The sequence below is a fragment of the Lepus europaeus genome, chromosome 5, assembly GCF_033115175.1.
Source record: "Lepus europaeus isolate LE1 chromosome 5, mLepTim1.pri, whole genome shotgun sequence".
NCBI lineage: Eukaryota > Metazoa > Chordata > Mammalia > Lagomorpha > Leporidae > Lepus > Lepus europaeus.
The window spans coordinates 66645026-66663345 of NC_084831.1; the positions used below are offsets into that span (position 1 = coordinate 66645026).

At 37.2% G+C, this 18320-nt stretch overlaps 1 protein-coding gene across 1 annotated transcript in view; it reads right to left on the bottom strand.

Annotated features, from left to right (window-relative positions):
• LRRIQ3 (leucine rich repeats and IQ motif containing 3) overlaps positions 1-16870 on the bottom strand; it is a 144563-nt gene extending 127693 nt beyond the window's left edge. The window contains exons 1-3 of the mRNA XM_062193399.1: positions 16841-16870; positions 4473-4756; positions 3618-3941 (exon numbers count right to left, since the gene is read on the bottom strand). Coding sequence (XP_062049383.1) covers positions 3618-3941; positions 4473-4721 — 573 coding nt within the window. The 5' untranslated portion in view covers positions 4722-4756; positions 16841-16870. The remainder of the gene's footprint in view (positions 1-3617; positions 3942-4472; positions 4757-16840) is intronic.
• Between the last annotated feature and the right edge of the window lie 1450 nt (positions 16871-18320).

An 18320-nucleotide genomic window follows, 5' to 3' on the forward strand; every position in this document is an offset into this window, starting at 1 on the left:
AAAACCTCCCTTTCAGACCAAAGGGAAAGAAAGTTTTAAAGTGAGAATATAATTTTCCTCATGGGCATTGTCTACCTTAGAAAAACTACTACAGAACATGCCTGTGACTATAGACTTGTAGTTCAGGCCACCGAAGATTAGAGATGGGAAACGGGCACTCCCTTGACTTGCATCCTCTGGTCTGCTTTAACACAAACCAGGAGGAAAAGAAAGCTCGGCATCAGAAGCAAGGGGTGGCAGGCCTATTAATGGCTGATCTGTACAGTGATCTGCCCTCAAGGAGACCCAACAGGCCACTCTACTGCAGTGGCTTTCAATGTGGTAAGCCTGGGCTTCAGCAGAAGTCAGCTTGTGAAGAGCCCTGGCAGCTCTGCCAAGAGTTGGATCACTGGAAATGGACCTGCCCTGGAGTCGAAGGATGCCTAGGTCAGAGCCACAGATCTTATTGGCTCTAAGCTGAAAAGCCCTTCACTCAGCCCAACTTCCAAAGTGACCACTGCAGCTGAAGGGATGGCCAAGTAGGGTCAGCAACATTGCAGGCAGAACTGTAAATTTCTTGTTAGCGATGCCACCTGCCTTTACCTGGCCAGCTCTCCTCCCAGGCCAGCTAAGTAATGAAAGTCAACAGAGTGCCTTCCCCTAGGAAGGCTGTACCCCATGTGAAGAGATAGATAGGTCTGGGCCTCTTAACTTACAAGGCCTAAAGCCCAACAGATTATTATCAAGCCCCTTCTGTCAGGTTCTAAAGGACAAAATCTTTCATAACACTCCTACATTTGTTTACTACAATGAGCATACACTTCTTTAGTATACATATCCATATGCTCCTTATAAAAGAATCATAATTATTAAAATAATTGTACATACCCTAATAATAAGGATCAATATCATTTTCAATTTTCTGATAATGGCTGAAATATACATTTCAGGCATTACTAAATTTCTATCTCCATTGATTCATATCTATTCTTCTCAGGAGTTTACTTATATCACTATAAATTAATTAAAACATTTAAATTATCAAAGAATAATCAAGGAAACATTTCTTATAGCATATCCTAGTGAATAAAACTTTATATGTAAACTAAACAACTGTTATTAAAATAGATTTACTAAATGTCCACAACTCGCAAAAATCGTGCCAATATTTGGAACACCTATGTCTCTATAAGGCTCATTTCTTTTGTGTTCTCTCCCAATCATACTTTCTCCACAGTTTTTTTCTTCAACTATTCCTTGATTTCTGATATTTTCATTCTCTTTTCTTTTTAATTAAGATTTTTCCTTGTCATAAAACATGCTGTAGTATAATCTTACCTTGGTGGTGGAGCCAAGATGGCGGAATAGTGAGGGTGCGCACCAATAGTCTGGGAAAAGATAGTTTAATAAATGTGGAGTCACTGTAGCCTCAGGAAAAGGCTCAGGAAAAAACTGCAGAGGATACTCTTCCGGATCTAGTGGATGTGACACGGAGGACCTATGGGGAGAGCAAGGCCGCCCACCGCATGGAAGCCCAGCCACAGAGTCTGTGCACCAGCGCTGGAAGGGGAAGTGAGACAAAAACCTCGGTAACCCGAGACATTGGCGGGGAAAGGCAGAACGAGGCTTGAGGCCCCACTGGGGAAAGTTCACCAGGCTGACTGGAGGAGAGAAAAAAACGAATAAATAAGGGGAACCAGCACGGACACTAGCCTCTCTCTCCACTCACCTTACAAAGCAGAGCAAGACAAAGAACAGGAAACAGTTTATGCATGTAAAGCAGTGCCCACCAGCAGCAAAGCAGAAAAACCTGACTCTGGTGGGGAGAAATAACAGTAAGTTAGTATCTAGTGAAAGCGTGGAGCTAACGAACTGAGACTGAAAATCTGAGAGGGGGCAAGAGAAGTCACCGAATACACAAACTTGGTAACTTTGGCAACCCGGTGAGAGACTGCGGAGAAATTTGAGACCACACTGAGGGTTGCATAAACTCTTTGTGTGGTCCCAGGGATAGATCAGACGAATACCCACAGGGGCCAGATTTCATACATCAACTACCCTCAATTCCACTCAGCTGTGCAGAATTACTTCCCAACTGAGTCAAAAAACAACAACAACAACAACAACAACAACAAAAAACAAAACAGAGAGAGAGCGAGTGAGCGAATGAGCGGAGTGAGTGAGAGAACAATCTGTGTGACAATCTGTGTGAGTCACTTTGGCATACCCTTAACCCTGAAGAATCAAACAGAACTCTCTGGCCACACCCATCACAGCCTCTAAGGATCCATCAAAAGCAGACAGTCCACTTAATCTAGAGTCATAGTTATGAGAAAAAGCACCACAGCGAAGAAACCAAAGAATATCTCTAATATGGCAAACAAACGCAGAAACCGAGGTAACAAGAACAAGGAAGACACTATGATGCCCCCAAATGAAAAAGACACCCCAAATCAAGATTATGAAGATGATGAGATAGAAGAAATGCAAGAGCAGATCTCAAAAAATTGATAAGAACATTAAGAAGTTCTCAAAAACAAATTCTTGAACTACATGAATCCTATTTCTTACAATTAAGGCTTTATATTTCCTCCTCCCATCCAAAATTTACTCCACAACTATTCTGTATTTGGTAATCACATATTAATACATTATACTTTTATGTCCAGTAACAAAACGATATTGAAATTCCAAACATGCAATAACATCATAATCAAAAAGCTTACAATATATCTGACTCGGTGCCACCAATTTTCTTTCACTCTTTGACCATTTTTAATGATTTTTTTCCTCTTAATCTTAGTAACAATAAAAGTTATGTCTTTGTCCTCCCCCCAACTTACTGAGATCAATTCTCTTTTATCTCCACTGGTTCTACTACCTTCCACCCACAAAATAAGACTGTGCACATGACTCTCTCCTTTGCTCTCCACCTTTATTGATTTCTACACATGTATTTTCCTGAGACAGTTGGACTTTAAGTACATGACAACCAGGTTTCCTAAAGCACAGAAATATCGTTAAAGCTCCAGAACACTATTTCTGTATTATAGTTCTTCATTTCCAATGCCTGGTTAATATTTCTCCATCTGGGTTGTCTCTATGGCGTAGCAGGTAAAGCTGCCGCCAGCAGTGCCAGCATTCTACGTGGGTACTGGTTCCAGCACCTGCTGCTCCACTTCCAATCCAGCTCCCTGCTAATGTGCCTGGGAATGTAGCAGAAGATGGGCCAAGTGCTTGGCCCCTGCACCCACGTGGGAGACCCAAAAGAAGCTCCTAGCTCCTGGCTTCATTCTGGCCCGAGCTGGCCATTGTGACCATCTGGGGAGTGAACTAGTAGATGGCAGATGCATTCTCATTCTCTCTCTCTCTCTTTTTCCCTTCCCCCCTCTCTCCCCACCTCTCTCTCCCCCCATCTCCATAACTCTGACTTTGAAAATAAACAAATAAACTTTAAAAAAACCTGAATATCCACAAGCTTTGATAAATTTTCAGATATGAAGTCATTACTAATAATTCATTGATTTTATATAAATAATGCAAAAATATGAGCTTATATTATTCAGGTATAAAACTTTCAAGTTAAAAATATTATATTATAAATCTATTTAAAATGATATTGTAAAGAAGCTAGTTACCTTTCTTAAGGCAGGGCAGAAATTAAAGTAAAGTCGGTGGTTATGTGTTTTGAATCTTTCAGGAAGATGCCAGTTCTGAATTATTTCTTCATCAGAAATTACATAGTGATCCAATGCTTTGAGAGGCCATATACTGTTAACAAGAACATGTCTATATCCTTTTTTAAGGCTTACTGGACAATCAAACATAGTGAGGGCAATGAGGTTTGGACAGGCAGATAATTCACATGCGTTCTTTAACTTTGTAAAACCATTGTCATGAAGATAGAGGAGTTTTAGATTTTTCATTCCACTCCAAAACTTGGCATCTGGTAGAATCTTTATCTGAAATATTATTAAAAATGCATAACCTTTAGATAAATTGCATGGGATATGATAGTGATTAAATATCTTTTAAAATTCAGTATTTCCCAAGGGGCACATTTTTAATCATAAGCAAAAAATGCATTTCCAATTGTTCAAATGATGACTGGGGGAAAATCATAATACACCAGGCATCTGGAATAAGCTATTATTGCATAAACATATACATTTTATTCAGGGTAAATTCCTTGGTTAATAGGTTCTTCAAGTTTTTCAAAAATACTTTCCTAACATGAAGAATGAAGAAGTCAGCCAGTAGTTTTAATACTGACTATGAATTTAAGCAATATTAGGCACTTTTCATATGTTTTATTCTAAAATTTGTATTTACATTTTAAATTTACTCTTTTCATACATTTTACATTTTTAATCTTTTGTTTATAAGTTAAACAAAGGTCTATCTGGGAGAAATATTATGGATAAATAACATGTTTATTACATATAAATATATGATTAATTTATATGCATATATTTTAATGACTTATTTCTTACCTGATTTCCATGCAGATCAAGTTTGATCAATTTTGAACAACTTTGAAGTGGATGAATATCTGTAATAAAATTGTTTGAGAAAATACATACTCTCAGAGAGATACAAGACTGCAAATTTTCCACAGATTTTAAATGAAGGCCATTGAACTTTACAAAAACAAAATCCTTTTGGTCTTCTATTATGTTATCATTGTAGTGACTCCATTCTTCATGACTGGTTAGCTCTTCTGTGACTGTTCCATGAAACATCTGGGACAGATGGGAAACTGCTTTCAAAAATCTATCTGAAAACAAAAGAAAACAAAAATATAGGACAGTAAGTATAAAAATGATTAGGAAAGTTGAAATTCAAAAAGATTAACTAATGCCCATAGAATTTTCTATGCCTAAGTATGTTAAATACGTAACATCTGTACAACTACTTGTCAAAAAGTATCACTGACCTAATTAATGTACTAAGTATGATGGTAAAAACCTTACTTTTTCATAGATTACCTAAAGAATGGAATTCCCAAAGCACCTAAATTCTTAAATATGTTTTAAAGCAAATCCCAAGGGGAAAATTGAATTAACTACATAATATAGAAAAATAAGCAGTTTGAAAATATAATTTGATGTAATATTAACATTTTAATGAAAGCATTCTTAGTTAACAAATTATGCTTAATTCTACTATCTAGATTCCCTATCTCTCTCTCTCTTGTGTAATACTCTTGGGCAAATCATTGGTTTAGTTGATTCTGAATTCTCTTCCAAGTCTGTATCCCCATATTAGTGATTATATATTTATTTGTTACCATTTCATATACTTCTTTTACAGTAAATTAAATATATGCTGAATAGGAAATGCTGCATGTATTTTTTCAAATTTTATCATAAACCTGAGAACTCAGTAATATTTATTTTTTTTCAGATTAATTTATTTATTTGAAGAATCAATATCATCAAAATGTCCACTCTCCCAAAAGCAATTTATACATTCAATGGGATACCAATCAAAATACCACAGACATTCTTGGCAGATCTGGAAAAAATGATGCTGAAATTCATATGGAGACACAGGAGACCTCAAATAGCTAAAGCAATCTTGTACAACAAAAACAAAGCTGGAGGCATCACAATACCAGATTTCAGGACATGCTACAGGGTAGTCGAAATCAAAACAGCATGGTACTGGTAAAGAAACAGATGGATAGACAAATGGAACAGAATAGAAACACCAGAAATCAATAGAAACATCTACAGCCAACTTGCATTTGATCAAAGATCCAAAACCAACTGCTGGAGTAAGGATAGTCTATTTAATAAATGGTGCTGGGAAAACTGGATTTACACATGCAGAAGCATGAAGCAAAACCCCTACCTTAAACCTTACACAAAAATTCACTCAACATTGATTAAGACCTAAATCTACAACCCGAAACCATCAAATTATAAGAGAGCATTGGAGAAACCCTGCAAGATATAGGCACAGGCAAAGACTTCTTGGATGTGACCCTGGAAGCATAGGCAGTCAAAGCCAAAATTAACATTTGGGATTGCATCAAATTGAGAAGTTTCTGTACTGCAAAAGAAACAGTCAGGAGAGGGGAGAGGCAACCAACAGAATGGGAAAAAATATTTGCAAACTATGCAACAGATAAAGGGTTAATAACCAGAATCTACAAAGAGATCAAGAAACTCCCCAACATCAAAACAAACAACCCACTTAAGAGATGGGCCAAGGACCAAAATAGACATTTTTCAAAAGAGGAAATCCAAATGGCCAACAGACACATGAAAAAATGCTCAGGATCAGTAGCCATCACGGCAATGCAAATCAAAACCACAATGAGGTTTCACCTCACCCCGGTTAGAATGGCTTTCATACAGAAATCTACCAACAACAGATGCTGGAGAAGATGTGGGGAAAAAGGGACACTAACCCACTGTTGGTGGGAATGCAAACTGGTTAAGCCACTATGGAAGTCAGTCTAGAGATTCCTCAGAAACCTGAACATAACCCTACCATACAACCCAGCCATCCCACTCCTTGGAATTTACCCAAAGGAAATTAAACTGGCAAACAAAAAAGCGGTCTGCATCTTAATGTTTATTGCAGTTCAACTCACAATAGCTAAGACTTGGAACCAACCCAAATGCCCATCAACAGTAGACTGGATAAAGAAATTATGGGACATCTACTCTATAGAATACTATACAGCAGTAAAAACAATGAAATCTGGTCATTTGCAAAATAATGGAGGAATCTGGAAAACATCATGCTGAGTGAAATAAGCCAGTCCCAGAGGGACAAATATCATATGTTTTCCCTGATCAGTGAAAACTAACCGAGCACCAGAAAGGAAACCTGTTGAAGTGAAATGGACACTATGAGAAAGAGTGACTTGATCAGCCCTTGTCCTGACTGTTGATGTACAATTTACTACTTTATCCATTTTAGTAATTTTTTTGTTCTACTTAATACTATTTGTTGAACTCTGTAATAAAACCACAATTATTCTTAGGTGTTTAAATTTAACTGAAAAGTTGCCTCTGTTAAATATAAGAGTGGGAATAAGAGAGGGAGGAGATAAACAGTTCTGCACATGCTCAATCTGACTTGCCCCAAATGGTAGAGTTAGAAATGTGCCAGGGGATTCCAATTCAATCCGATCAAGGTGGCATGTACCAATGCCATCTCACTAGTCCAAGTGATCAATTTCAGTTTACAGTTGATCATAATGATAGGACTAAGAGTCAAAGAGATTATATAAACAAGACTAGTGTCTGCTAATACTAACTGATAGAAGTAAAAAGGTAGAGAACATGGGAAGCAGGATACACAGCAGACTCATAGAATGGCAGGTGTCCTAAACAGCACTCTGGCCTCAGAATCAGCCCTTAAGGCATTTAGATATGGCTGAAGAGCCAATGAGAGTATTTTAGGCATGGAAAGCCAAGACATTCTATCAAAAATAATAATAATAATAATAATAATAATAATAATGACCTAAATGAAAGATCTCTGCAAGTGAGATACCAGTGGAAAGAACGGGCCATCAAAGAAGGAGGTACCTTTCTCTGAACGATGAGAGAACTTCCACTTTGACTATGACCTTGTCATTTATAAATAAGATCAGATTCGGCAAACTCAAAAGACTTCCATAGCCTTGACAACTCATGACAAGAGCCTAGGGTGATTACCGACGCCATAAACAAGAGTGTCAATTTGTTAAGTCAACAACAGGATTCACTGTGCACTTACTCCTCATGTAGGATCTCTGTCCTTAATGTGTTGTACAATGTGAATTAATGCTATAACTAGTACTCAAACAGTACTTTACACTTTATGTTTCTGTGTGGGTGCAAACTGTTGAAATCTTTACTTAATATATACTAAACTAATCTTCTGTATATAAAGAGAATTGAAAATGAATCTTGATGTGAATGGAAGGGGAGAGGGAGCAGGAAAGGGGAGGGTTGTGGGTGGGAGGGAAGTTATGGGGGGGAAGCCATTGTAATCCATAAAATAAGCTGTACTTCGGATATTTATATCTATTAAATAAAATATAAAATAAAAATAAAGTAAGAGATAGAAATCAACTAGCTCAAATAAACTATGTGCCAGGTTAAATCAACCTAATGAAAATGAAAAAAAAAAAAAAAGTTGGGGTTATACAGCGAGAGAAGGAGAGTCAGAGAGAGTGAGAAAATTCTTCCATCCCCTGTTTCTCTCCCCAGTTGGCCACAATGGCCGGAGCTGTGCCAATCCGAAGCCAGGAGCCTGGAGCTTCTTCTGGGTCTCCCACATCGGTGCAGGGGCCCAAGGACTTGGGCCATCTTCTACTATTTTTCCAGGCCATAGCAAAGAGATGGATCCGAAGTGGAACAGCCAGGACATGAACTGGCGCCCATATGGGATGCCAGCACTGAAAGCAGCAGCTTTACACACCACACCACAGCACCAGCCCCAATAATATTTGTTTCATACATATATCTGGCTATCTTTTTCCTGTCCTCAGAGACACAGCAAATTTAAAAGACTTGTAAGTACAAATGACAAAGTCTCATTTAGGTGGCTATCTCTTATTAACTTCTTGAATTCCTTCATTTTGAATTCTCCACAACTAGTATTTCACGTCTTGCAAGAAAGGAAAAAAAAAAAAAAAGAAAGAAAACAGAGGGGGAAGATGACACTTATTGTTATTTATGCAATGTAACAAATCGATTTAAAACCTATTGTCTTAAAATAACTTTCACATTTTCTCCAAAGATTTTATTGGTTTACTCATTTGAAGCAGGTAGTTCTCTCCAAGATATTAGCTGAAACCTCAGTCTTCTATTGCTCAACTGAACTGGCATGTCCATGTGGCCCATTCATATAAATGATGGATAGGCAAGGACAGCTGGAAGGTGAGATTCAGTTGAAATATCATCTTGGTCTTCCCATGTCAATTAACCACATGGGCCTACAATAAGCCAGACATTCTACATATTTGATTCATGGCTTCACCACATGTAAAGCAGAGCCTGTCATAACTTTTTGAGGCTTAGGACCAACTGATAGAGCATCATCTCTCACATGTTCTATTGGTTAGAATAGAGCATGCTTACAAAGTAGGTAGAAAAAGAATACAATCAAAAAAATTTTTCAGAGCTTAGTGACCTCAAGCAAGTTATGCATGCTGTATCTCAATTTCTTTATCTGTAAATTGAGGGTTGCAATGGAAATTAACTCACAGAATTATTATGAGGGAAATTATTATGACATAAAGCCATCAGGCATTCTTATTTCTGTTAGATCCCTTAGCATATTTATAGTTTTTGCTTGTTTTTATTTATTTGAAAAATACAGTGACAGATTTGAGGTCAGGGAAAGACAAAAATATCTTCCATCCTCTGATTCATTTTCAAAGTGCTTGCAACAGTCAGGACCGGACCAGTCCAAAATCAGGAGATAGGAATGCAATTCAGGTTTCCTATACAGGTGGCAAGAACCCAAATATTTGGTCTTTCATTTGCTGCCTCCCCGGGTGCATATTAGCAGGAAGCTAATGGCCTAATCCTGAACAATAAAAAACATAACAGAATATATATAATATATATCAGGGGTAGGGAAACTTTATTCTACCAAGAGTCATTTGTATATTTATACCATAATCCATAGATCATACAAAAGTCTCAACTTATAATTAGCCTGTTATAGGTTTATTGAATTTTGAGTCCTTTCTGCAGTTGACTTAGGAGGGCTAATGATTTCAAAGACCTTATACAGTTGGTAGACTAGAGGTTCCCCGCCACTGAAATGGAAATATCAGAAGAAAAATAAAAGACAAAGGAACTGTGGTACTATTGGAAGCAATAGTGACTGAGAATTTCCTCAAATTAATGTCAGATATAAATTGACAAATACAGGAAATTCAGAGACCACTAATTTGAATAAAAACCAAAAAGACAAAAAAAATTCACTTTAAAACTTAAGAATATCAACATCATACACTTGAAAGAAAGCAGAGGTTATAAAATAAAACCTTACTTATCCAAGGTAAGAATTATATTTTTTTATTTTTTTTTATTTTTTTTTAACTTTTATTTAATGAATATAAAATTCCAAAGTACAGCTTATGGATTACAATGGCTTCCCCCCCCCATTACTTCCCTCCCACCCGACACCCTCCCCTCTCCCGCTCCCTCTCCCCTTCCATTTGCATCAAGATTCATTTTCAATTCTCTTTATATACAGAAGATCAATTTAGAATACATTAAGATTTCAACAGTTTGCACCCACACAGAAACACAAAGTGAAACATACTGTTTGAGTACTAGTTATAGCATTAAATCACAATGTACAGCACATTAAGGACAGAGATCCCACATGAGGAGCAAGTGCACAGTGGCTCCTGTTGTTGACCCAACAAATTGACACCCTAGTTTATGGCGCCAGTAACCATCCTAGGCTGTCGTCATGAGTTGCCAAGGCTATGGAAGCCTTCCAAGTTCGCCGACTCTGATCATATTTAGACAAGGTCATAAAAGACAGGGTGAGGATAGTAACCAATGATCCTAAGAGTGGCATTTACCAGGTTTGAACAATTATACAGCATTAAGTGGGGAAGAGGACCATCAGTACACACAGGTTGGGAGTAGAGCCATTGGTGGTAGAGTAGAGGTTATGATTACAAAGGAATGAGGCCCAAGTGCACTAGACAGGGCCTAGAACAAAGGACAGAGTCATTATTAGAGGAGCTAAGAAAGGTGCTGTCTAAGCTACAATGAAGTTTTCTGATTGAGAGGCAAATAGAACCTGATAGAAGGGGCTTGATAATAATCTGGTGGGCTTTAGGCCTTGTAAATTCAGAGGCCCAGACCTATCTATCTCTTCACATGGGGTACAGCCTAAGGGAGGTGTGAACCTCCTAGGGGAAGGCACTCTGTTGACTTTCATTACTTGGCTGGCCTGGGAGGAGAGCTGGCCAGGTAAAGGCAGGTGGCATCTCTAACAAGAAATTTACAGTTCTGCCTGCAATGTTGCTGACCCTACTTGACCATCCCCTCAGCTGTAGTGGTCACTTTGGAAGTTGGGCTGAGTGAAGGGCTTTTCAGCTTAGAGCCACTAAGATCTGTGGCTCTGACCTGGGCATCCTTCGACTCCAGGGCAGGTCCATTTCCAGTGATCCAACTCTTGGCAGAGCTGCCAGGGCTCTTCACAAGCTGACTTCTGCTGAAGCCCAGGCTTACCACATTGAAAGCCACTGCAGTAGAGTGGCCTGTTGGGTCTCCTTGAGGGCAGATCACTGTACAGATCAGCCATTAATAGGCCTGCCACCCCTTGCTTCTGATGCCGAGCTTTCTTTTCCTCCTGGTTTGTGTTAAAGCAGACCAGAGGATGCAAGTCAAGGGAGTGCCCGTTTCCCATCTCTAATCTTCGGTGGCCTGAACTACAAGTCTATAGTCACAGGCATGTTCTGTAGTAGTTTTTCTAAGGTAGACAATGCCCATGAGGAAAATTATATTCTCACTTTAAAACTTTCTTTCCCTTTGGTCTGAAAGGGAGGTTTTTTCTACTTACTGTATACTTCGCTGATGGCGAAGTGAATCTAGCTATGAGATGATTATTTGAGTTCTTATTTTGGCTATGCTATTGCAGAAAAATGTTAGCCATCTCTTTTATAAGGTCTAAAGATTAAATTGTGCATCCTACAGATTCCTTCATAATAGAATTAGTTTCCTACCTTGAAGAGAATAGAGAAATGAAAGAACAAGTTGGGCTTAGAATAGAGAAATGAGGGAGCAAGTCCTAGATCGCTTGCTGACAATAGCAATATCACGTGAATACTTAGCAAACCGTTTCAACCATTAGATAACAACTTAAGAAAACATTTACCAGAAGGTCCAATGCCTTCTATAAATTTTAAGAATCATGTATTTGAAAACACCTCTTAAATATCTAACATGGTGTAGTTTGTTTAGCCAGTAAACTTAAGCACAACCATCTAAAATGTTTTTAGTTTCTTTCTACCAACAAGTCTAAAACATATGATACACAGATTCAGGTCACACAAATTAGAATGTATCTTTGATTGATTTTAGCAGCTTAAATTTACGGACAATCTTATCTATAAGCCATTTAAAATAAAACTCTTAATAAAATTTCCCCATGTGGACATACAATATGTACACACATATAATATAGCATAATAGACCAATATAGCATTTTTAATAATAGCTTTTAAAATCTTTAACTCTTTTTGTAGATTGCCAATTAATGTGAATTGCTTTTTCTTTTTAGTAACCTCAGTTAACCATACTTTCTCTCAGTTGGTACTGTTAATACATTATTGGCTTCATCTATTTACAGAGCCATCCCAAAGTACTAAATACAATAGAAGTGGCTGGAGAAAGTCCATAGGAACCTATAGGAGGATAGCTAAACACAGAACCAACAACGCTTTAGTTTTATGAGCAGCACATCATATATAACTGTGGATGACAAAAGACTTTAAGTCGCCATGTTTAAAATTATAAACTCATCAACCAACAAGAGGCACTTGCTTACTTCACAGTATTTTTGAAAGCACCTGTAGGATTTTACAAGTATTTAACCCTTTAGGCCTCTGGGGCTTTCTCATTAAGATAACTATCATGTCTAGTAACACAAGATCATTAGACTTTTTAATTCTCAAACATTTGTATTAATAGCATTTTCCATTATAGAAATTTAAAGTCTGGTACCACATCACATCTTGACAGTCCTTCTAATATACTCCAAATAGACTGATTAGTTGGTGTCTCTATAAGAAAAGAAGAAGAAATTAGAAATCTAAAAAATATTGTCGGGAATCTACAGGATACTACTAAAAAACCCAACATTCGGGTTCTAGGAGTTCCTGAAGGCATGGAGAGGGAGAAAGGATTAGAAGGCATTTTCAGTGAGATACTAGCAGAAAATTTCCCAGGTTTGGAGAAGGACAGAGGCATCTTAGTACAGGAAGCTTATAGAACCCCTAATAAACATGACCAAAAGAGATCCTCACCACGACATGTTGTAATCAAACTCACCACAGTGAAACATAAAGAAAAGATCCTAAAAGGTGCAAGAGAGAAACGTCAGATCACTCTTAGAGGATCTCCAATTAGACTCACAGCAGACTTCTCATCAGAAACCCTACAAGCTAGAAGGGAATGGCGAGACATAGCCCAGGTACTAAGAGAGAAAAACTGCCAGCCCAGAATACTATATCCTGCAAAGCTCTCATTTGTGAATGAAGGTGAAATTAAGACTTTTCATAGCAAGCAGAAACTGAAAGAATTTGTTGCCACTCATCCTGCCCTGCAAAAGATGCTTAAAGATGTCTTACACACAGAAACACAGAAACATGGTCACCAATATGAAAGAAGGTATAGGAAGGAAACCTCACAGCAAAAGATCACAGGAAGCTCAATTTCTCTTTGACATAGAATTAAACTCTGATGCTCTGTTAAAGCAATGTGTTAAAGTAATCTATTATGTTCTCTTGATGTCTGTTAAATTCTAATTGTTCAAAAACAGCTGAATTTTTATTAAGAGCTATGGGTTATTTAAATATGTGCTTTTTTCAAAAATTTGAATAATCACCTTGTAACAATGATCAAATTTGGTCTATGTTATGTCATGATTTTAAGGAATCTTATTTCAACCAGATATTTTGGATTTTGAGCCTTCTTGGCATTCTTGACAGGCATTCAAAAAATCAAAGTTTCAAACAATCTGGTCTCTAAAATTTCCAGTAAATCCTGGACTTTGGTTTTTCCAGTTTGGGCCCAACTGAAAAAATCGAAGGACCTATGTCTCTCATCTTATAGAGACACCAAGGTAAGAATTATAACTTACTTTTCAGAAACCAGGCAGGCATAAAGCAATGGAATAAAGTATTTAAAGCACTAAGAAAAAAAAATCCCCACAAATCTAGAATTGTATATTCTGTGAAATTATTCTTCAAAAGAGAAAGAATAACAAAACCTTCTCAGATGAGCCTAAATTGAGGGATTTTTGTGGTCAGCAGATCTGCCTTACAAGAAATGGCAAAAGAATTTCAGAGAGAATGAAAATGTTATAGGTCTAAAACCCAGATATATAATAAAAAATCACTGGGAAAGGAATAAGTGGTGTTGAAATAAAAATTTTTCTCACTTTTCTTATTTTTAATCAACCTGATAGATAATGAAATTGTTCTAAATAGTATTAGCAACTGGAATTTATTGACATCATCCAACAAAGCAGAATACATACTATTCTCAAGCTTGTATTCAGAAATAGGGTACTTTCTGAGCCATAAAACTTCTGAAGTGCTGCCAAATCTAAACATGACCATAGACAAGGAAAACAGTTACTTTTATTCATTTGAACTTCAGGAATTTTATGACTACTATGTTAAATGGACATATAAATGTGTAAATTATTAAATTCAAATAATAATATGAAGTAGAAAAGGTAAATTTATTTAATAAAAACAAAATACTAAGAAAGCATCAGGACTTCAATTATAGTTTAGAAAAATCATTCAATTAAAAATAAATTAGTACCATTATCAGTAAAACATTCCCTGTTTTGCATGTACTGATATTAAATTTTAAATCATCATATTTGATCATTCTAAACATACCATATCTACAAAAATACAATATATATGGATATTAGACTTTAATCTCAACTTTTTTTAAAATTTCTTTTTTTTAACTTCTTTCTTTCTTTCTTTATTTTTATTTATTGACAGGCAGAGTTAGACAGTGAGAGAGAGAGAGAGACAGAGAGAAAGGTCTTCCTTCCATTGGTTTACCCCCCAAATGCTGCAAGCCAGGAGCCAGGTGCTTCCTCCTGGTCTCCCATGCAGGTGCAGGGCCCAAGCACTTGGGCCATCCTCCACTGCCTTCCCAGGCCACAGCAGTTAGCTGGACTGTTAGCAGTCCAGTTAGCAACCGGGACAGAATCCAGTGCCCCGACCAGGACTAGAACCTGGTGTGCTGGCACCATAGGCGGAATATTAGCCTAGTGAGCAGTGGCGCCAGCCTACCTTTTTAAATTTCATTATTTAATTTTTAAAATATACAATATGATTTATACATACAAATCTAAGAACATAATGATATTCCTGTCTTCTCTCTCTCCTTCCTTCCCTCCCACCCTCCTTCCTTCTACTATTTTTGTTTGTTTTTGAGAAAACATTTTAAATTTACATTATAGTAAATAGACTCAATATTTCACCAAATAAGACGTTTAACAAGTAAAATGCCAAGACCCTAGTTTAGTATGAAGATCACAATGGCTATAACAATAATTGAATGCAAAAGTAGTAACAAAATATGAGTCGGAATTACCTGACCTGTTAACTGTTGAACATCTAATTATATATTGAACAGAAACAAATATTTATTCTGTATATTTTTAAATGTGGCACATAATAAATTATTTTTAAAATTTTCAAAGAAATGCTTTGCTGACTATATCAATTACCTCTAGCCTAACTATTCATTCATGGGAATTTTTAGATATTAGGAATACCAACATGTTATTATCTTGAGTAAAAAGTTTATTAAAGGGACTGGCACTGTAGCACAATAGGTTAAGCCTCTGCTTGCGGCTTCTGCATCCAATATGAGCAATGGTTTGTGTCCCATTTCTGATCCAGCTACCTGCTGGTAGCCTGAGAAGGCAGTGGAAGATGGACCCAAGTGGGAGACCTGGAAGAAGCTGCTGGCTCCTGGATACAGATTGGCCCAGCTCTGGCCATTGTGGCCACTGGGGAGTAAACCAGCAAATGGAAGACCTCTCTTTCTCTATCACTCTCTCTGTCTCTCAAATAAATGAAATATTTTTTAAACAAAGTATATTAAAATGTTATATGTCATGGTCTAGATTCAAGTTACTTAGTATAAGCATTAACTATATTAATAAATAAATGAAATTCTGAATAATGAACTCCAGAATTATTAAAATCACTGCTAAGATATGTAAAGCCATGTAAAATAATAAAAACAGAGAACGCTTTTTTTTAATGTTTATTAATTTGGGGCTAGTGTTGTATTGTAGCAGGTAAAGCCACTGCCAGCAATGCCAGCAACACATATGGGCAAAGGTTTGAGTCCCAGCTGCTCCATTTCTGATCCAGCTCCCTGCTAATGGCCTGGGAAAAGCAGCAGAAAATAGCCCAAGTGTTTGGACCTCTGCCACCTACATGGGAGACCTGGAGGTAGTTCCTGGCTCCTGGCTTCAGCCTGGCCCCACACTGGCCATCTAGGGAGTGAACCAGGGATGGAAGATCTATGTCTCTCTCTCTCTCTCTCCCTGTAATTCTGCTTTTCAAGCAAATAAGCCAGAGTTACGAAGAAAAAAGGGGTAGAGAGAGAGAGAGAGAGAGAGATCTATTTGCTGGATCACTATCCAAATGGCCACAACAGCTAGGGCTGGGCCAGGCAAAAGTCAGGATCCTGGAACTCCATCTCGTTCTCCAATTTGCTGGCAGGGCTCAAGTACTTGGGCCATCTACTACTGCTTTCCCAGGCAGATTCAGGAGGCTGATGCCGCCATCACAGACAGCAGCTTAACCCACTGTATCTTGATGCAAGCCCTGTGGCAGAAAGTTTTAGTTCTCAGAAAACCTAGCTGCAAGGACTATAATCCATAATATTTTAGACATACTGCAAAATTTTAGATTAGAATTTCTGCAAAATACACAACCCTAGTTAAAACAAAGCAACTACGTTTAAATCATTTTGTTTGAAGAAATTCAGTATTGAGTCAATCATGTTTTGATGATGAAGAACTGCCATGATTTTATATCACAGACAGAATGTGTTTTAAAAATGAAGGAGAGGGGCTGGCGCTGTGTTATAGTGGGAAAAGCCATCACCTGCAGTCCTAGCATCCCATGTAGGCAATGGTGCTAGTCCTGGCTGCTCCACTTCTGATCCAGCTCTCTGCTATGGCCTGGGGAAACAGAAGGTGGCCCAAGTTGTTGGGTCTCTTCAGCCGCATGGGAAGACCTGGAGGAAGCTCCTGGCTCCTGGCTTCGGATCAGCAGAGCTCCAGCCTTGTAGCCAATTGGGGAGTGAACCAGCAGATGGAAGACCTCTCTTTCTGCTTTTCCTTCTCTCGCTATGTAACTCTTTCAAATAAATAAATAAATCTTTAAAAAAATGGAGAAAGGATCTAGAAGAACAGTCAGAAGAATATAGAAATAGTACAGGTTTATAGGTTACTATAAACAACCTAAGTAGTTTGAAGCATTGCATTTTCATGATATATTCATATATTTTAAAATGACATAAAACATCATTTGGAATAAGGAATTATTTGTAATCGCATTCTTAAATGTATCTATTTGTTTCATAAAACCTAGAAAGCAGTGTATTTCTGTTCAGAAAAAGTTTCTATACACATTTTTCAGATTTTATTTTTACTGCACATTTAAAATTGAAAAATATAAGCCTACAAAATCTATAAGGTGGTAAGACAGAAGATGAATATAAACAATGAAAATTAATGAAAACTTTTACAGAGATATGTCTGTATAAAAATTGCAACCTCTTAATAAGGGAAGGTTAGCACATTAAATATTTGCTTATCCTAGTTCAGACAATCCTTAGTTGGAATTCATAAAATATTTCAGATCTCCTAAAGTTATGTTAGTAATACATTTCTATTTAAAGTAATAAATACTGTATAGAACTACATTGATTAAAATTTACAACTTGATTTACAATTCAACCACTGTCCTTTATCTGCCCCTCTTTAAAAAAAAAAAAAACACTTAAGCCAATCTCTGGACAAAATAGATTATGATTAAATTATTGAACATTTCATTAGAGAAATGGTAGTAAATCTTTTTTCTGCTAAAGACCATTAGGATATTTAAAACATAATTCACAGGCCTTGTAAAATTACCACATTAAAAGTTAGGTGCTCTATTTAAACATTTAATCACCCTAATTTAATGACTAGAACTGCTTCTTTTTGGTGAGGTGTATGATGTTAGCTGGTATTAATGATGTTGCTACTTGCAACTGCTTTTCCAGGTTTGCTTGGGTCAGTCTGGAATGCAGTTGACTTTTTGCAATGGTAAATTAGAACATAATTGCTGGCAGAAGTAAGCAGTTCTGAATATAGATGCAAAATTCAATGCATGTCTCCTCAAAGTGGGAAATCCATCATTGCTTACGCAATGTTTACAGAATTTAGGCAGTGGGAGGTTGTTGTGCCTAGTTTTCAGCTCAGCATTGCTTCCAGCTGAATGATTTCATGTTTTAGGTTATCAAGCACATCATCTGGTTCCACAATGAATGGTGTGGCAAAGATGTTCAATTCCATTTGCTTATTTTTCACATTCTGGA